At 46.8% G+C, this 16629-nt stretch overlaps 1 protein-coding gene and 1 long non-coding RNA gene across 2 annotated transcripts in view; one reads left to right on the plus strand and one right to left on the minus strand.

The window, feature by feature from the left end:
* LOC308574541 (uncharacterized protein) overlaps positions 1-16629 on the minus strand; it is a 55750-nt gene that overhangs the window by 24082 nt on the left and 15039 nt on the right. The window contains exons 10-17 of the mRNA XM_081172440.1: positions 15043-15213; positions 13483-13640; positions 13227-13367; positions 12171-12309; positions 11629-11819; positions 9633-9758; positions 7076-7277; positions 611-773 (exon numbers count right to left, since the gene is read on the minus strand). Coding sequence (XP_081028566.1) covers positions 611-773; positions 7076-7277; positions 9633-9758; positions 11629-11819; positions 12171-12309; positions 13227-13367; positions 13483-13640; positions 15043-15213 — 1291 coding nt within the window. The remainder of the gene's footprint in view (positions 1-610; positions 774-7075; positions 7278-9632; positions 9759-11628; positions 11820-12170; positions 12310-13226; positions 13368-13482; positions 13641-15042; positions 15214-16629) is intronic.
* Positions 3715-5858, plus strand: LOC308574716. The gene is made up of 2 exons (XR_014002567.1): positions 3715-3791; positions 5683-5858. It is a non-coding gene; the product is annotated as an uncharacterized lncRNA (long non-coding RNA).

Below are 16629 nucleotides of genomic sequence, written 5' to 3' on the forward strand. Positions count from 1 at the left end.
AGCATGGGTGCTGGTTCTCCCCCCAATTTTCTGCAGAGAAAAGAGCCTCAGTGGAGGCTGGGGAGGACTTGGAACTTGCCAAGGGGGGAAGCAGAACCTCCTCTGATCATAGAATCATAGAATTGCAGAGTTGGAAGAGACCACTAGGATCATGTACCCCCTGCAGTGCAGGAATCTTTTGCCCAATGCAGGGCTTGAACCCACATCCCTGATATTAAGTCTCATGCTCTACCAATCGAGTAGTCCCAGAGCTCAAGAGCCCTATGATTCTAAACACTGTGAATGCCAAGAAGAAAAAGCATCATAACCACAATCCCGTGAAGAATTAAGGCAGCACAGAGCTGTAATAACACGGAAGCTCTTTCCCAGCCTTCCCATTGGCTTGAGAAGTGTGTTGACCCCTCCCTAAAAGAAACTGTCTATCCTATGGCCTTTAAGGAATAAGCTCTCCCTGTTTTGCACAGCTGTTCTGTATCATGCTTGTGCAGAAGAGGGAGAATCTTAGGGTTATGCCAATGGCAAGAGTGTCATTAGAGAGTAGCCCAAGGCCCCCAGCGCCCAGGTGTTTTGTGCTGGGCCTTGGAGCTTGAGGAAAACCCATGCATCTCACCTGGTCTGGATTTCTTGCAACAACTGGGATCTGTTTGGTGTGGACCAAGAAGGTGGCGCAGGCGAGAGAGTTGCTGCAGCAAGAGCCATTTCCTGCCTCGTTTCGGTCCGGAACGCTTCGCCGGCAGCTTCAGACACCTTCAGAGTGCTTCTGGATGAGTAGCCTATAGGAGGAATGAGAGGTGTCAAAGGGATGCTTCTTTTGAAGGCTTATCAAATTCACCGTTTCTCTGGGAGGGGAAGCACTGCATAGAGCAGGGTGTCTGCAAACAAATGTGGAGCAGCTTGGTAGTGGCATTAAGTGAGACAGCTGCCCTAAGCCAAATAAGCGATGGCTTTCAGGTCCAAAAAGCTGATATTCTAAAGCACCAGTGAGGACCTTTTCCAACCTGAGGGCCACTGGTGGTCAGGGCCAGAGGTAAATCGAGCAGACCAATAAGGGTGAATTTGACCTTGGAACAGTAGACTGGTTTCCACTTACACTCAAACATTCCTCTCTATCCTCTGTCAAGGCAAGCAAGAGTTCAAGCAAGACACATTCCATCTGGGCAAGGAGGAAGAAAAGCGGGGCCAGGAAGGAGTGTGGCCTGGGAAGGAAAGCCCCAAGGGCCACATAGAGAGGCCCAGAGGGCCACCTAGGGTCCCCGGGCCTGAGGACCTATATTTTATTCCTGGTCTAAAATTGGATAATGGGGATGGAAAAGGCAACCGATGAAGTAGTCCATGGCATGGGCTGAGGGTTAATTAGATTAGCTGGTGAATTAGCTGAGAGGCCAAGGGCCCAATCTGAGGTGGCATTTCTACCTTTGCATAGCTGCTATCTTGAAAAATAAGCCACTAGTACCAATGGTTGTTTCTGCAAATTGCAACCGTGGTGGGGACAAAAGTTTGGAAATCCCTTCCAAACAGGGCCGGTCCTACTATTAGGTAGAGAGAGGGAGAGCTGCCTCAGATATCCAATGCCAGGGGGGTAGCTGCCCCTCAGTCCCTGGAACTAAGCTGCTCTGGGGCCCCTAAGCTGGCCTGGTGCCCCCAGAAGAGATAGGGTATGTTTTTTTCCATTGCCAGTGGCGAAGCAAGATTCAACAGCCAGGTGCGTTCGGTTCTGTATGTGGAACCAGTGGAGGGGGCAAAAAGGAACAACATGCGAGAGGAAATGTGTGGTTTTTACCCTGCCTGCTATTAATTACGTTAATGCAGTTCTGGTAGTTTTTAAATAACCACCAACTATTTGCTGACAAATCTTAAAGGCTTTTGGGATTCTTCCCAGCTTGAACTGTATCCCCCCCACCCCCTAGTCTTCAGTCCAAAGATACGGACAAGTGACAAGACTTTGTACATCTAAAAGAAAGTTTGAGAAACTATGGGGGTTCTATTTTATTGATTTTTAATGGTAGGACATTTAAGGCTGAAGCCAGATCACTGCTGCTTAACAGAAGCCAGAAGCCAGAGCAGGCAGTCTGGACTGGGGAGAAGTTGTGTTTTGTTTGCACGTTAATGGGAAATGACCTAATATGCACATTTTGAACCAATCTGTGCACCGCAGGAGAATTCAGCTTCAAAATGCCCACTTCTTCAAATGCTGCAATGCGGTTCTAAAAAACAAACCCTGATGCATATATTAGGGGGAAGAGTGCATAAAAATGCACAATGAAAACATTAAAATGCATTTGCAAAGGGGAATTACTTGCAAAAATGTGTGTGTTACTTAAAATTATATATGAAAAAGTATTTTAAGAGAGACTCATACTAAAATGCTGACTAATTTCCATGAGCTTTGACAAAACAACAACCCACATATTGCTGCGGATATGTGGAGATCTGGATTTAGGAAAGTGAGAAATAAAGTAAAGGAACCCCTGACCATTAGGTCCAGTCATGACCAACTCTGGGGTTGCAGTGCTCATTTCGCTTTATTGGCCGAGGGAGCCGGCGTACAGCTTCCGGGTCATGTGGCCACCATGACTAAGCCGCTTCTGGCGAACCAGAGCAGCGCATGGAAACACCGTTTACCTTCCTGCCCGAGCGATACCTATTTATCTACTTGCACTTTGACGTGCTTTTGAACTGCTATGTGGGTAGGAGCAGGGACCGAGCAACGGGAGCTCACCCCGTCATGGGGATTCGAACCGCCAACCTTCTGATCAGCAAGCCCTAGGCTCTGTGGTTTAACCCACAGCGCCACCTGCATCCCTAAGTGAGAAATAGAAGGAACTGAAATTGACGGATTTCTCTGTTCATACTAGGTAGTCACTTAGTGGGCAGAATTCAAGGCGCATCTGCAGTATCTGAACTAACTTGTGGACCTGCCATGACCCACGGGTGTGGCTGCCTTCCTGACCAAACTGATATTGCATCCCAGACACTTCAGGAGTTGCTTCTAGATGGGATCTTGGTATTGCAAATGGGATCTTAGCATCATAGCATCACAGAGTTATAGAGTTGGGAAGGACCACTAGGATAATCAAGTCCAACTTCCTGCAATGCAGGAATATTTTGCCCAATGTGGGGCTCAAACCTACGACCCTGAGATTAATAGTTTAATTCTCTGCTGACTGAGCTAATCAATGCATTGGAAATGGATTTTTAACATATCACATTTTATGTGGGAAACACTTCAGCCTAGCCTGGGCATTCGCAAACTTTACTTGGCTGGAGAACTGCCTTGCAAAATTTGGAGTTGTGTGAATTTCAAAGGATGGCTGTGTGTTGACTTCAAAAGTGCAAATGGAGTAGGATCCCTCTCTAAGTAGCTTAAATAATAAGCAAATGCATGCAAAGTGAATCAAATTCGTCTACATAAGATATGGTAAAAGGCCTGTGCACAATCAACAGGTGCTTGAGGAAGGACTGGATGAAAATAAAAATCTTTAGCATTTTCTGAGTGCATCTCAGCTCCTGTTTTGGCCTTGTCAGCAGAACCCTAATGCCTGCCTGCCTGCACATCTTCCCCATCCTGTTCTCCATATTCCCAGCTCTAGCCTAGCACTGTCTGCCAACACCCCCCCCCATTTAGATCTATTGTGTAACTAAGAGTCTGGCTGCATCACAATTGATAGATCTGAATTCCCAGGAGAGTGGGGTGGGGGGTGGGGAGTAAAAGGGATGCCATCGATTTTCTGTACTTCATCCACTAGCTGCCAAGTTGAGGACAGAAGGAATCCTGTGCTAACAGACTCTGGGTATGCTGCTGAATTAATTGAGGGGGGAAATAAACTGCAGAGGGAAGCAGTTTAGACGCAGAGTGTTTATAGTGCCTTCACATGAAAATCTTGTGGTCAGGGTTTGAATAATGCAAGGGCACATCCGCAGAGACAGATTCTGAACCCGCCCAAACCTGGAAATTAAAAGGGAATAAAATCAGAAATGGCATCTTCAATGCAGAGAGTTTTTGCTCTTTTCCGAGCAATTGTCTCTTTTTTAATTATTGATGCTCATTGTTTTGATAATTTTATGGAAACTGCTTTGCGAGGTTCCCCCTGAAAAGTGGTGTATAAAAATAGTTCTCCTAGACAAAACAAATAATTGGGAATCTGCGCAGCATAGAGACATAAGCACATCAGAAGGAGACAGGCCAGTGGTCCATCTTGTCTAGCATCCAGTTGTCACAGTGGACACGGGTGGCACTGTGGTCTAAACCACTGAGCCTCTTGGGCTTGCCGATCAGAAGGTTGGTAGTTTGAATCCCCGCAACGGAGTGAGCTCCCGTTGCTCTGTCCCAGCACCTGCCAACCTAGCAGTTCGAAAGGCGAAAGCACACCAGTGCAAGTAGATAAATAGGTACTGCTGTGGCAGGAAGGTAAACGGCGTTTCCGTGCACTCTGCCTTCTGTCACGGTGTTCTGTTGCGCCAGAAGCAGTTTAGTTCTGCTAGCCACATGACCCAGAAAGCTGTCTGCGAAAAAACACTGGCTCCCTTGGCCTGAAAGCGAGATGAGTGCCACAACCCCTTAGTTGCCTTTGACTGGACTTAACAATCCAGGGGTCCTTTACCTTTACCTTGTCATAGTGGCTAATCAGATTCCCATTATGGGAAGCCCCAAAGCAGACCCTGTGTGCAACAGCATTCCTAATCAGCCCAAACTTTGTAGGGTTATTTTCTAGCAGGCCCCAAAGGTACAATGTTATGTGAAGCGACTGCAGAAACCCCTTTGATGACTCCAACGTGCACTGCTCAGCCATTCCTTTAGCTGCCAGTGGGTGGTGCTGCCACTTCATTTCATTCTGCTCTGTAGGTCCAGCAGGTGGGGAACCTGCAAGCCTCCAAGCATTGTTGGTCAGACTTCAACTCCCGCTAATGTAGCTGATGGTCTGGGGGATGATGGGAGTTGTAGTCCAGCCACATCTGGAGGTACTCACAGGTTCCTCAAAGGAACGACAGCATCCCCACAGCATTAATGCCCACCCCCAACAGCAGGGTGCTTGGCACATTCATCCTAATGTGTCTTGCAGCTGAATTACTGTGTTACAAGCGGTTTGAAAAGTTTAATTTTTCGAATAAGACTTTGATCTCCTTGCTGTTAAGTTTTTTGGTTAGATTTTTTAATTTCGTCTGCTTCTCTGTCGGCTAGTGCTTTTCTTTGAGCTCTGATTCTCTCCTGTTTTGATGTTTCACCATCAGGTGGTTGTTTTTCATTGAGAATTGTCAGGTATTTTCATTTTGGAGGGGAAAATGAGGCTAGAAATGGGAACAGTAAACAAATAAAGAAACTAAATCTTCATGAAATGGGTTTATGATTCCACTGTTGTATGCTTAATAGGCAAAGACTTTATAAGCAGGCATGAGTATTATATACAGTGGTACCTCGGGTTACATATGCTTCAGGTTACAGACTCCGCTAACCCAGAAATAGTGCTTCAGGTTAAGAACTTTGCTTCAGGATAAGAACAGAAATCGGGCTCCGGTGGCAACAGGAGGCCCCATTAGCTAAAGTGGTGCTTCAGGTTAAGAACAGTTTCAGGTTAAGAACGGACCTCCGGAACAAATTAAGTACTTAACCCGAGGTACCACTGTACTCGTATAGCTTTCCTTGGGCTTCTACAGGAGATATAATATGCCTTTTCCATTCATCAGGGGCAACAAGACTGAATCTTACTGCAACACTGGCTATGGAGCTGTGCTGCCTAGGGATGGGAAAATATGTTCATTTCTCTTTCTTCCAGTTTGTTATCTCCCCATTCTTCAGTTCTACACATTTCCTCATCAGTTTGTGATTTATATTTTAAATAAAAACAAAATCCTCACAAAAACCCCAGCAATTTAGTGTAAATTTCTTCTAATGTACTCTTTTCTTTTCTGCAAAGTCTTTTTCCAGAAAGCATTTTTGTACCAGTGTATGCATTTCAATGCACATTTTGCACTGGTATGTTCATTTTTTTACATGTTTCTTGGCTGGAGACCCACATTGCAAAATAAAATGCTACAATGCCGTGGGTGGCTGCAACAACACATGCAGAATTAGTGGAACAATGCATGCACAAGCAGAATGCCTGCTGAAACTCGTGGCCTGAACTTTGCACACTCACTGAGACGCTTTCTTCAGCAGTCCCAGACCAGCAACAAGCAGACATCCTCACTGGGGCACCAGCTCAGAAGAATGAAAGTGGCCTTTTAAGTGATGGTGGGGAATGGCTCAAGAGCAAAAGTGTGATGGCCTGGGATTCGGACTCGGATGCTGAACCTGAGGGATCCCAGCCTGCACAGGATTCCTCACCTCCAAAACCAGCTGGGGTATGAGCCTGAAGGGTCCTCACCTGTGCTGGGTCCTCAGGTGCAGGCATCAGCTGAGTCTGCTCTGGCTCCTGAGGTGATGGAGGACCCATTGCCTGCAGGTGCTCCACTCTCAGCCCCGTCAGAGGAAGCTGAGGTTGCCTCTGGGTCCGGTAACCCTCTAGCCTCTCCTGAGCTGCATAGGCTCAGGGTGGAGAGGCGGAGGGAACTAAGTTCCCGCAGGAGGAGTGCTTGCCTCCAGGCCAGGAGAGGTGAGTGACCAGAGGATCGGGGCCGCCCTATGCCTCAGGGCAGATAAAAGCCAACCAGCCCCAGTCCCAAATTGTGGGAGCAACATTGTTGGTTGCTAGTTCCTGCCTGAACCCGGTCCTGGTTTTCTGCCAGAGCTCCTGACCCGCTCTGGCTCCCTGCTTGCATGCCTGTTCCTGACTTCACCCGACTCCCTGCCCTGCACCCAGCTTCAGCTACTATGGACTGCCTCCATGTTGCACCTTTGACCACGGACCGGACTTGGACCTCGCCTCTCAGATAATGCACGGGACCAGCACAAAAAGCTTGGGTGGCTGCCATAAGTTCCTCCTAGTATCTGCCACCTGAGGCATCTGCCTCATTATACCTAATGGTAGGGCTGGCCTTGCAACTCAACTGCACTTATTTCACAGCTCAGAATATGGTTTCATCTCTTGCTCGGTTGAAAGACAAGCATTGCAAAGACCATGGAAACAGCAGACCACACCTTCTCCTGATCCCAGACCCAGAAGCATCTCAGGAGACAAGGGACCCCTTTTGTTCTCCTCCAGAGTCTGAACCACAGACTTGAGGAGCGGGATCAGTTTCCGATTGATGACTTCCCAACTTCCATGGGCAGTGCCGGCCGTGCTGTAGAATTTTGCGCCCGGGTAGTTCAGAAAGCACTGGGATGAACCGGAGAGAAGGTCCTGAGACAGAGAAGAAGATTAACTCTCAGCAAACATTTGCCACTTGAATTTTTCACAGGGTTAAACCCAGCTATAAGAACCAGTAAAAGAAGCAACTCTTTGAGTGGTGAATAATATGAATAAACCCAATCCAGGGAAAACCTTTATTTTTGCAGCATGTGATCATCCTTGGGTTAAGCTTTTAGGAAGCTTCCAGATGACTGAGCATTCATCCTAATTTGTTTGCAGGAAGATCAGACAATATTAGCTGTTTAATGAACATTCATTCTGATTTGTTTGCAAGGAGGCTAAGAACATATGAAGAAAGGTGCTGGCAGGGTCATCAGAACATCTAATCTAGCATCCTGTTCTTACTGCAGCCAACCAGATGCCTGTGAGAAACCCACAAGCCGGACCCAAATGCAGCAACTGGTATTCGGACACATATTGCCTCCAAGAGTGGAAGTAGAAAATAGCCACCAGGGCTAGTGGCTACTGAGAACCTTAGGCTCCATAATTTCACCTAATCCTCTTTTAAAGCCATCAAAGTTGGTGGCCATCACTTTCTCCTATGGGAGCAGATTCCATCATTATCTACCGTATGCACTGTGTAAAGAAGTAATTCCTTTTCTCTGTACTGAATCTTCCAGCATTCAACTTCATCCACACCAAGCATAACTGCAGATTCTTCAAGTGTCCCTATTTTCCAGGGACAGTCCTGGATTTACATAAACTGTCCCGGTTTCTGATTTGATCCTGGAATGTCCCACTTTTCCTTAGGATGTCCCTATTTTCATCAGAGAAATTTCTCATCAGAATTTTTTTGGAGAGTATGGAGTTATGTGACCCCCAAGCCATCTGAAGGCAGCCCTGTATAGGGAAGTTTTTTTAAATGTTTAATGTTTTATGATATATGTTGGAAGCTGCCCAGAGTGGCTGGGGCAACCCAGTCAGATGGACGGGGTATGATGATGATGATGATGATGATGACGATGACAACAACAATAATTTAAATAGGATGTCCCTATTTTCACCAGAGAAATATTAGTGGGTATGTAACTGTATACATTCCTAACGTGTTGCCTCTTACTTGCCTTTTCTCTGAACTAAAAAGGCCCCAGGGCTGTAATCTTTCCTGATACGGGAGTTGTTCCATCCCTTGATCTTCTTAGTTGCCCCTCCCTGAAGCTTTTTTTTTTTTTAAAAAAAAAAGCTTTACAGTATCCTTTTTTCAGGGTGAGGCAACCTGAACTTTGTGCAGTATTCAGGTGTGGTTGCACCACAGATTAGAAGACGTTTCATCAAGCAAAGTTTATCCCACACTTTCCAGTTTATTTCCCCATCACTTTTCTTATTGCAAAAAGTTTGATCTTTCGGGAAAGCAGGTTTGTTGTGCAAGAACTCCCGATGCACGTTGTTGTTGTTGTTGTTTTTACCACTACTACTAGGTAAAGGTAAAGGGACCCCTGACCTTTAGGCCCAGTCGTGACTGACTCTGGGGTCGCTTTATTGGCCGAGGCAGCCGGCGTATAGCTTCTGGGTCATGTGGCCAGCATGACTAAGCTGCTTCTGGTGAACCAGAGTAGCACACGGAAACGCTGTTTAGCTTCCTGCCGGAGTGGTACCTATTTATCTACTTGCACTTTGATGTGCTTTCGAACTGCTAGGTTGGCAGGAGCTGGGACCAAGCAATGGGAGCTCACCCCGCCGAGGGGATTCGAACCGCGACCCTCTGATCGGCAAGTCCTAGGCTCTGTGGTTTAACCCACAGCGCCACCCGGGTCCCTTGTTACTACTACTACTAATATATTTATTTATATCCCACCTTTTCACTAGTCAAAACTCAATGCAGCTTACAAATAAAAATAAGTATTGCTTAAAACATAGAAAATCAACCATTAAAAATAGATTAAACATTGATAGAATTACACACACACACACACAAACACAAATACACATACGAAATCTATTAAAACCATACCAATAATTACAATAAAAACAGCATGACACCAGCCCTTTCATTAAAAGCAGTCCGTTCCCAAAAACCTACTGGAACAAAAAAGTCTTCACCTGCCAGTGGAACGACAACAAGGAGGGAGTCAGTCTAGATTCTATAGGGAGGGATTCCAAAGTCAGAGCAGCCACTGAGAAGGCTCAAGTGAGCCTGTGAGGGAGTCAGGACCAAGAGAAGGGCTTCCCCTGAAGATCTCATAACCCAGGCAGGTGCATATGAGGGAATAAGGTCTTTCAGATAGCTTGGACCTAAGCTGTGCAACCTATGATTGAATCCCACCCCAAAATGGTGACAGTCCCATAGACATACCTGGTAGTAAGTTGGTTTTCAATTTGCTACCTATGTTCACAAGAACGGCATACCTTTGTCTGTAGGGCCAGCGTATCTGATAATATTCGGAAATATTCCAGCCTGCAGTGGGCACTCTCCACGCCGGTCTGCTGCTTTGCAATGTGTTCCTGGAATCCAGCCACAAGATGCAGTGTGATCTGGAAGAAGGCGGAGAAGTGGGGATGATCTCAACCCCTTCTTCCCATTCCCACCATCTTGCTTAAGAGCAGCATTAAGCATCACGAAATGTGACTGCCAAGATTTTTGTGTTGCAAAATGTTAACATGAAGCATGCGGCAAAATGTTCCCAGAAAATTTGGGACCCATCTTTTGGTGGCCACAGATATGATGCACAACCATTTGTTTTTGTATTATTGTTTTTGAGCTTGAACATGGCTAACTCCAGTCCATTGCTTTTGCTGTGTCTGCTCTGAGTAGAACTTAGTTGGAGACAATCCCATGCTTGGTTGCTCATTACCTGCTTTCCTATCATGTGCTACTTTAGACATTATTGTTATGTGCCATCCACAATCTCTGCTAAGTGTTAGCAAGATTCCAGGAGGTTCCAGGCACTTATCCAAGTTGTGTTTCCTTCTTGAAAATTAGGCACAGTAGAGACTGCAGTGTCTTTGAGATATATGGTTTTATTTACATGTATAGACACTGATGGAGGGAGTGCAGTATATTACACCTCAAGAGTGCCTCCTGTTTCTTCTCCCATAACTTCATCAAGCTTGGGTCCTGAGCAGAGGACAGCCATGCTCCCTGGTCTCTGGGTACAACCCTGTTCTGCCTACTTCCTGCTGCTTCTCTCCCCCCCCCAAACCTTGCCAAAATGCAACTTCCCCTTCTGTCTCCATTATCTCCCACTGTAACCCTGGCAACCTCCCTCTCTGTGCCCAGCAGAGTCTTTTGTTTTATCAGTGACTTGCACTGATGGGTTAATGACTGGTCAATTCAGCCTTTGTTCCTTAATGGCTTATCCTTAGCTAGTGCCCACACACTCTGGCACGCAAAACCTATAACACTATTATGATAATTCAGGGTTTCAAACAGAAATGCAAAGGACAGGCAAAAAAGTGTTACCCATATATGTCATACATTTAAAGCACATTCAGATACATTGCTTCCCCCAAAGAATTCTGGGAATTGGAGTTTACTCACTACAGACCGGATGTCAGGGAACTGCCATCAACTCAGAGGCAAGAGATGGAAGGGCAGTTGTGTTATAGGCAGCCTCTGAAAATCTTGCGAAGCACTTCCTCCTCTGGCGAGGAGGAAAGCCCCACCTCCAGTGGAGAAGAGGCGCAGGGGCCAGGGGATGCTAGGGAGAGCCTCAACACCAAGCCTGAGCAAACCGGAGAGGCAGGAAGTATGCCACTGCCAGCGCCCATTCTGCGCAGTAGGCTTCGGTGCAGGGAGGGAAGGAAAAGGCTGGGGGTGACGCGACTTTTATGCTGGGGGAGGTACAAAGACCGACCACTCCCAGATTCTGCTAGCGATTGAGCCAGACATGAACTTACGATGCTCTTCACTGTAAATAGTTTGCACCAAGAATAAAGCCTGGAAAAGACAGGTCAGAGTCTTGCCTGTTTACTCTCGAGCAACCACACCACCATCTGACACCTGCAATTCCAGCACCCTTAGCCAACCATAGTTCCCAGAAATCTTTGAGGGTGTGTGAAGAAGGGACCCCATCAAAGAAAAGGAAAGAGGTACCCAGCCTCTGCTTGATGATTTGCTTCATTTTCTGACTTGCCTTATGCTAATCTCTCATCATCACAAGCCAACTTGAAAGCCACATTATCTCCTCCCTCACTTGCTAGAGCAAGAAGGCTCTTTAAATTGCTCTGGCACTCCAACAGATGCTGTGATCACCTCTTCTCTAATAAAAGTACTGGAGTTGTACCTCTCCTGCATTCCTTCCCGCACTATACCACCGAAGACAGATAAATCAGGGTTTTCAATGTACAGTACATCAAAGCCAGATCATGGCAGATCATGTTGGGGAACAGGTGGTGATCTCACCTTTCTGGATTTCTCTCTAATGGCCTCTTCCATGTGCAAGCCTCTGCTCCACTGCCGTTCTGCTTCCTTCAACTGCATCTGGATCCGTCCTTCTTCTAGCTGCATCCTCCGGACGAACTGGACCAGTTTCTCCAGCATCTTCCTGAGCAAAAGCCGAACTCTGGCTTCCTGGTCTCTCTCGTCCTTGTCAACTGGAGTCACCAAAAACCAATCGTCTCAACGAGTAACACTGTTAGAAGCTCAGCAAGGACATTTTACAGAAGAGCTTGATGCAACAGCGCTGCTCTAGGGCACAGCTGGGGAAATTGAGGCCCAGGGGATTGTGAGGTGGGGGGTTGAGTGGGGTGGGAGGGGGCCCACTGCAACCAACCAACCAACAACAAACAGTGGAGAAAATTCTGCAAATGTGTCTTTTTCTAAGGGGGTGAGGAAAGGAAACATCTCAGATATTTTCCAAGGGAACTGTCTTGTGAGAAACTTCAGCTCAGCTGTAGTTCAAGACAGCCACACAAACACAACATCCAGAAGCTGTGCCTCCATACCTCTCATCCTCAGAGACTGTTCTGTGTCCCACAGCATGTTCTGATCTCTGCTAGCTCTCCTTTGAGTTTCCTGGGCAGAGGAGTCTTCCAGTAGGTGATAGATCTCATCAGCAGGTCTTAATTTGATCCTATACCTTAACTGCAAGGGGGAGGGGAAATAAAGAGAATTAAGCTAAAATATGCTTTGCATGCAGAAAGTCATCCCAATTCATCTCCAGGTAGGGCTGGGAAAGACTGCCTCCTCCAGAGCCACTGCCACTCAGTGCAGGAAATACTGGACTGGATGTAACCGTTATTGGACTCGGTATAAGGTGGTTTCCTATATTCGTGTTTCATTCAGCCCTTTATGCAGAATCTTAAGGCCTGGGATCTTTAGTTGAAGAGGTACTCTTGGTTGCTCTAACACCCACAAAAGCCTAAGTTCCCTCATGTCCAGGGTTTTCCCCAAGCAATCGGAGACTGTGACTGTGAGTCACTAATCTCTCCTGTGCCCTTTTCATGCCTCTTCTAGTTCTGGAAGACAAGGGGGGGGGGAAGCTTGTCGCAGCAGGAGAGGGAGATATCTGTGACTCTTCCCCAGCCTTACTCATCTCTGCCCCTTGGCCTCTCTACTCTCCTGCTTCAGCTTCTTCCTCTGATTCTGAACTTCGCTCTATCACAGACTCTCGCTGCTCACTAAACCCTGTTACCCCTTTAGTTTCCAATACTTGCTCTTCCCAGTCTTCTCCCTCCGACCACTCACCGTGGTCCCACCGCTACTCCCCGGGCCCTGAGCCTTCCTCCCTTGGGGATTTCCCAGCTCGTTCCTTGCTACATTCCTCTGTGTCCAACTAGTCCATGACAATAATGCTGAGCTTGAGGGATTAGTGGCCTGAGTTGCTCTAAGGCAGCTTCCTAGCTATAGGTGGGGAGAATCTGTCTTTAACAAGGACATGACGGTCTATTGGAGTACTGCTACCCCAGCCCAGGGGAATAAGCCCAGCATGCATACAGGGCCGAGGGCCAGGGAACTCTTCTAATTTCACAGCAGGTGTCGCAGGTAAAGCCAACATGCACCTTTTTCATTTTCCCCTCCTTGGCTGCATCCAAGACATCCAGACATATAAAATCCAGCTCTTTAAAGAGCTCCTCTTCTTTTGCCCGCTGGCAGTGCCAGTATGCTTGCTTGGCATTTATTTCCTTCTCCAAAGCAGCCAGCTGTAAAAACAAAGACTTCCCATAACAGGCTGCAAGCATCAGAAAGGAGTTTGACAAATAACAAACCCCCTCCCCCCTCCTCTTAAAAATAATAATAACTTGGAATGGGAGTTACCAGTTCCGGGTCTGGATTTCCTCTTGGCAAGTTTCCCAGGGACTGGACCACAGGAATGACAGCATTTGTCCAAGGGTTAATTTGAGCCCCAATGACTGGACCAGTCTCGCCTGTTATGGGATCCACAGTTCTGAAGCCAACAGCGAGTGGAACAAGACCTGCAAGGAGTCAGAGCCAAACCATCAAGCCTAAGTGGGTATTAATGTGAGTTTTTATGAGCATGAAGTCAGAAAACTCTGAAGCATGATTAAACCCATACCATTGTGAGAAGAGTATTTTTTGTGTTGTTGCTTTTTGCAGTGGGCTGCTACATCCTTAATGTTTCTGGATTCTACCCCATTCATTCTAGACCATGATTTGAACCACAAAGGGCTTCATTATGGGACCACAGTCTCCACTCATTCCACATTCCCCACTAGACAACTGCATATATATTTCCTACTTAACAGAAGAACATCAGGCCAAAGACCCATCTAAACTCAGCATCCTATCCTTCCCGGAAGCTTCTGGAAAGCCTGCAAATAGGACCCAAATTCAACTTGGGATTCCCAGCATCCTGTCTCAAGCAGTGGAGGGTGAACATAGCCATTGGGGCTAGTAGTCACTGACAGCTGTATCTGCCATGCATTTGTCGAATCCTCTTTTAAAGCCTTCCAGTTTGGTGGCCATGGGTATATCTTGTGGGATTCCATAGTCTACCGCTACAATGCATGAAAAAAAGCATTTCCTTTTGTCTGTCCTGAATCTTCCCATATTCACCTTCATTGAATGGCCCTGAGTTCTAGTATTATGAAAGAGGGAGAGGCCCAAAGTGTAGGTGTCGCCACACTAAAAGATTGATTTCTTGGAAGAGTGGAACAAATTTTATGCAGCCCTTGTAATAGTGGCGGCTCCACAGAATGAAGTGGGGTAAGGAAATCCCTTAAGTAAACTGGTCCCAATCTGTTAAATGGCTTTGTATGCTAACAGTAAGGGACACAGGTGGTGCTGTGGGTTAAACCACAGAGCCTAGGACTTGCCAATCAGAAGGTTGGCTGTTTGAATCCCCGCGACGGGGTGAGCTCCCATTGCTCAGTCCCTGCTCCTGCCAACCTAGCAGTTCGAAAGCATGTCAAAGTGCAAGTAGATAAATAGGTACCGCTCCTGCGGGAAGGTAAACGGCGTTTCCGTGTGCTGCTCTGGTTCGCCAGAAGTGGCTTAGTCATGCTGGCCACATGACCCGGAAGCTGTATGCCAGCTCCCTTGGCCAATAAAGCGAGATGAGCGCCGCAACCCCAGAGTCGGTCACAACTGGACCTAATGGTCAGGGGTCCCTTTACCTTTACCTATGCTAACAGTAACACCATGGCACCCATCCTCTGAAAAATCAAGCACTGCCCCCAACTTTCAGCTATCCAAGAACACAGTAAAATAATACAGCATTAGGAGCAACAAATCAGAGATCGTCTTCTTGTATACTGCTGCTAAGCATGACACCACCGCCCTGTAGCTGACTGTGCATCACCTGCTCACTTTCCTTCCTGCTGCGGGGAGCTTCCAGTCCAAAGTGTTATCCCTCACCTTTCCCATCTGCATCTTCCATGGTCCCAGCTAACGGCATTGGCTGCCCTGTCTTCCAGTCACATTCAACTCCAAGGATGGGCACCATCAAATCAGAACCTCCTGGATCCGGGATTTTCATCCCAAAGAGGGCAGGGATCCAGAGTTCTGTGCTGGGATATTTGATCATCCCTAATTTGGTTGAGACAGCGAAAGGATAGCCAAGTCAGTATGAATACTGTATTAGCAAACGTCCATCATCATGACAATAGGTGAATTTGGGTGTATGTATATGGAAAGAAGGAGAACTTGTATGTTGCTTATTTCTCTGTTACCCGTTTATTTTACAACTCCTTAAAGGGGCAGTGTGCATGTTTCTTTTCTTCCTCCTCATCCTTTTAGAAGAGAAGAGTTTGGATTTGATATCCCGCTTTATCACTACCCTAAGGAGTCTCAAAGTGGCTAACATTCTCCTTTCCCTTCCTCCCCCACAACAAACACTCTGTGAGGTGAGTGAGGCTGAGAGACTTCAGAGAAGTGTGACTAGCCCAAGGTCACCCAGCAGCTGCATGTGGAGGAGCAGGGAATCGAACCTGGTTCACCAGATTACAACTCCACCGCTCTTAACCACACTGGCTCTCATGTGAGGTTGGCAAGGCTCAGAGAGAGTTATTAGTACATGGTCATCCAGTGAGGTTCTCAACTGAGCAGGGATTTGAGCCTGAGGAGTGAAATTTCTTTCGGTACATATTTTCTTGCAAACGTACCTAATCTACCCTTCCCAAAACAATGTGCAAATTGAAACTTTTCTTCCAAATTTGCCCACCTCCACATTTTGCAATGCAGCTCCCTGACCCAAGAATGTGTATATTCAGGGAAAGAGCATACAAAAATGCATGTTCTTATGGAAAATTGCTTGCAAAGATGTGTATGTTAGGGGACACGCACCCTAAAAATTCTGATGAATTTTAATGAAATTGTTTAGAGGAAAAAAACCCACAAATTGATGCTGATGTCTGGAAAACTGACTCTAAAATTAAGAAACCCAAATGGACAGATTTTTCCATCCTTAACCCAATACTCTAATCACTGCACCATGTTGCATTTTATTGTGTTCCATACATAGAAAAAGGATTGCACTTGCAGTAAACCCAGTGGAAGTTAGCTATGTCTGCTAATTTCAGTGGGTCAACTATTAGCATGTTGTGCAGTGTGTAGTTACAACTCACATTGCACCACATCCCCCACAGCAGAGGTTTTCAAACTTTTGGGGTCCACGGCTCCCTTGACCAACTACATTCTTTCTGCGGCACCCCTGTGGAGCACAGGAGCCTAGTTGTGTTACCCCTTGCCTGCAGAGCTGGCAGCCTCTCACCCTTTTTTTGAACATCCTCCCTTGTGGAGGGTTCCTTCAGCCTCCTCTCTTCTCCTGTCTCCTTGGGAGTCCTCCGGGCAGCCACTGCTACTGTCCTGTTACCTGAGCTGCCCCCCACCCCACCCCAAAGAGAGGTGCCTCCCAGTGGCACCATCTATCTGGGGAGTTTGTAGCCAGGGCTGCTGCAAACAACTGTGCAAGCTTTAGGGAGGCAGAGACAAGAAAGGGCATCA

The sequence above is a fragment of the Podarcis bocagei genome (assembly GCF_964188305.1).
Source record: "Podarcis bocagei genome assembly, chromosome: 15".
Classification (NCBI taxonomy): Eukaryota; Metazoa; Chordata; class Lepidosauria; order Squamata; family Lacertidae; genus Podarcis; species Podarcis bocagei.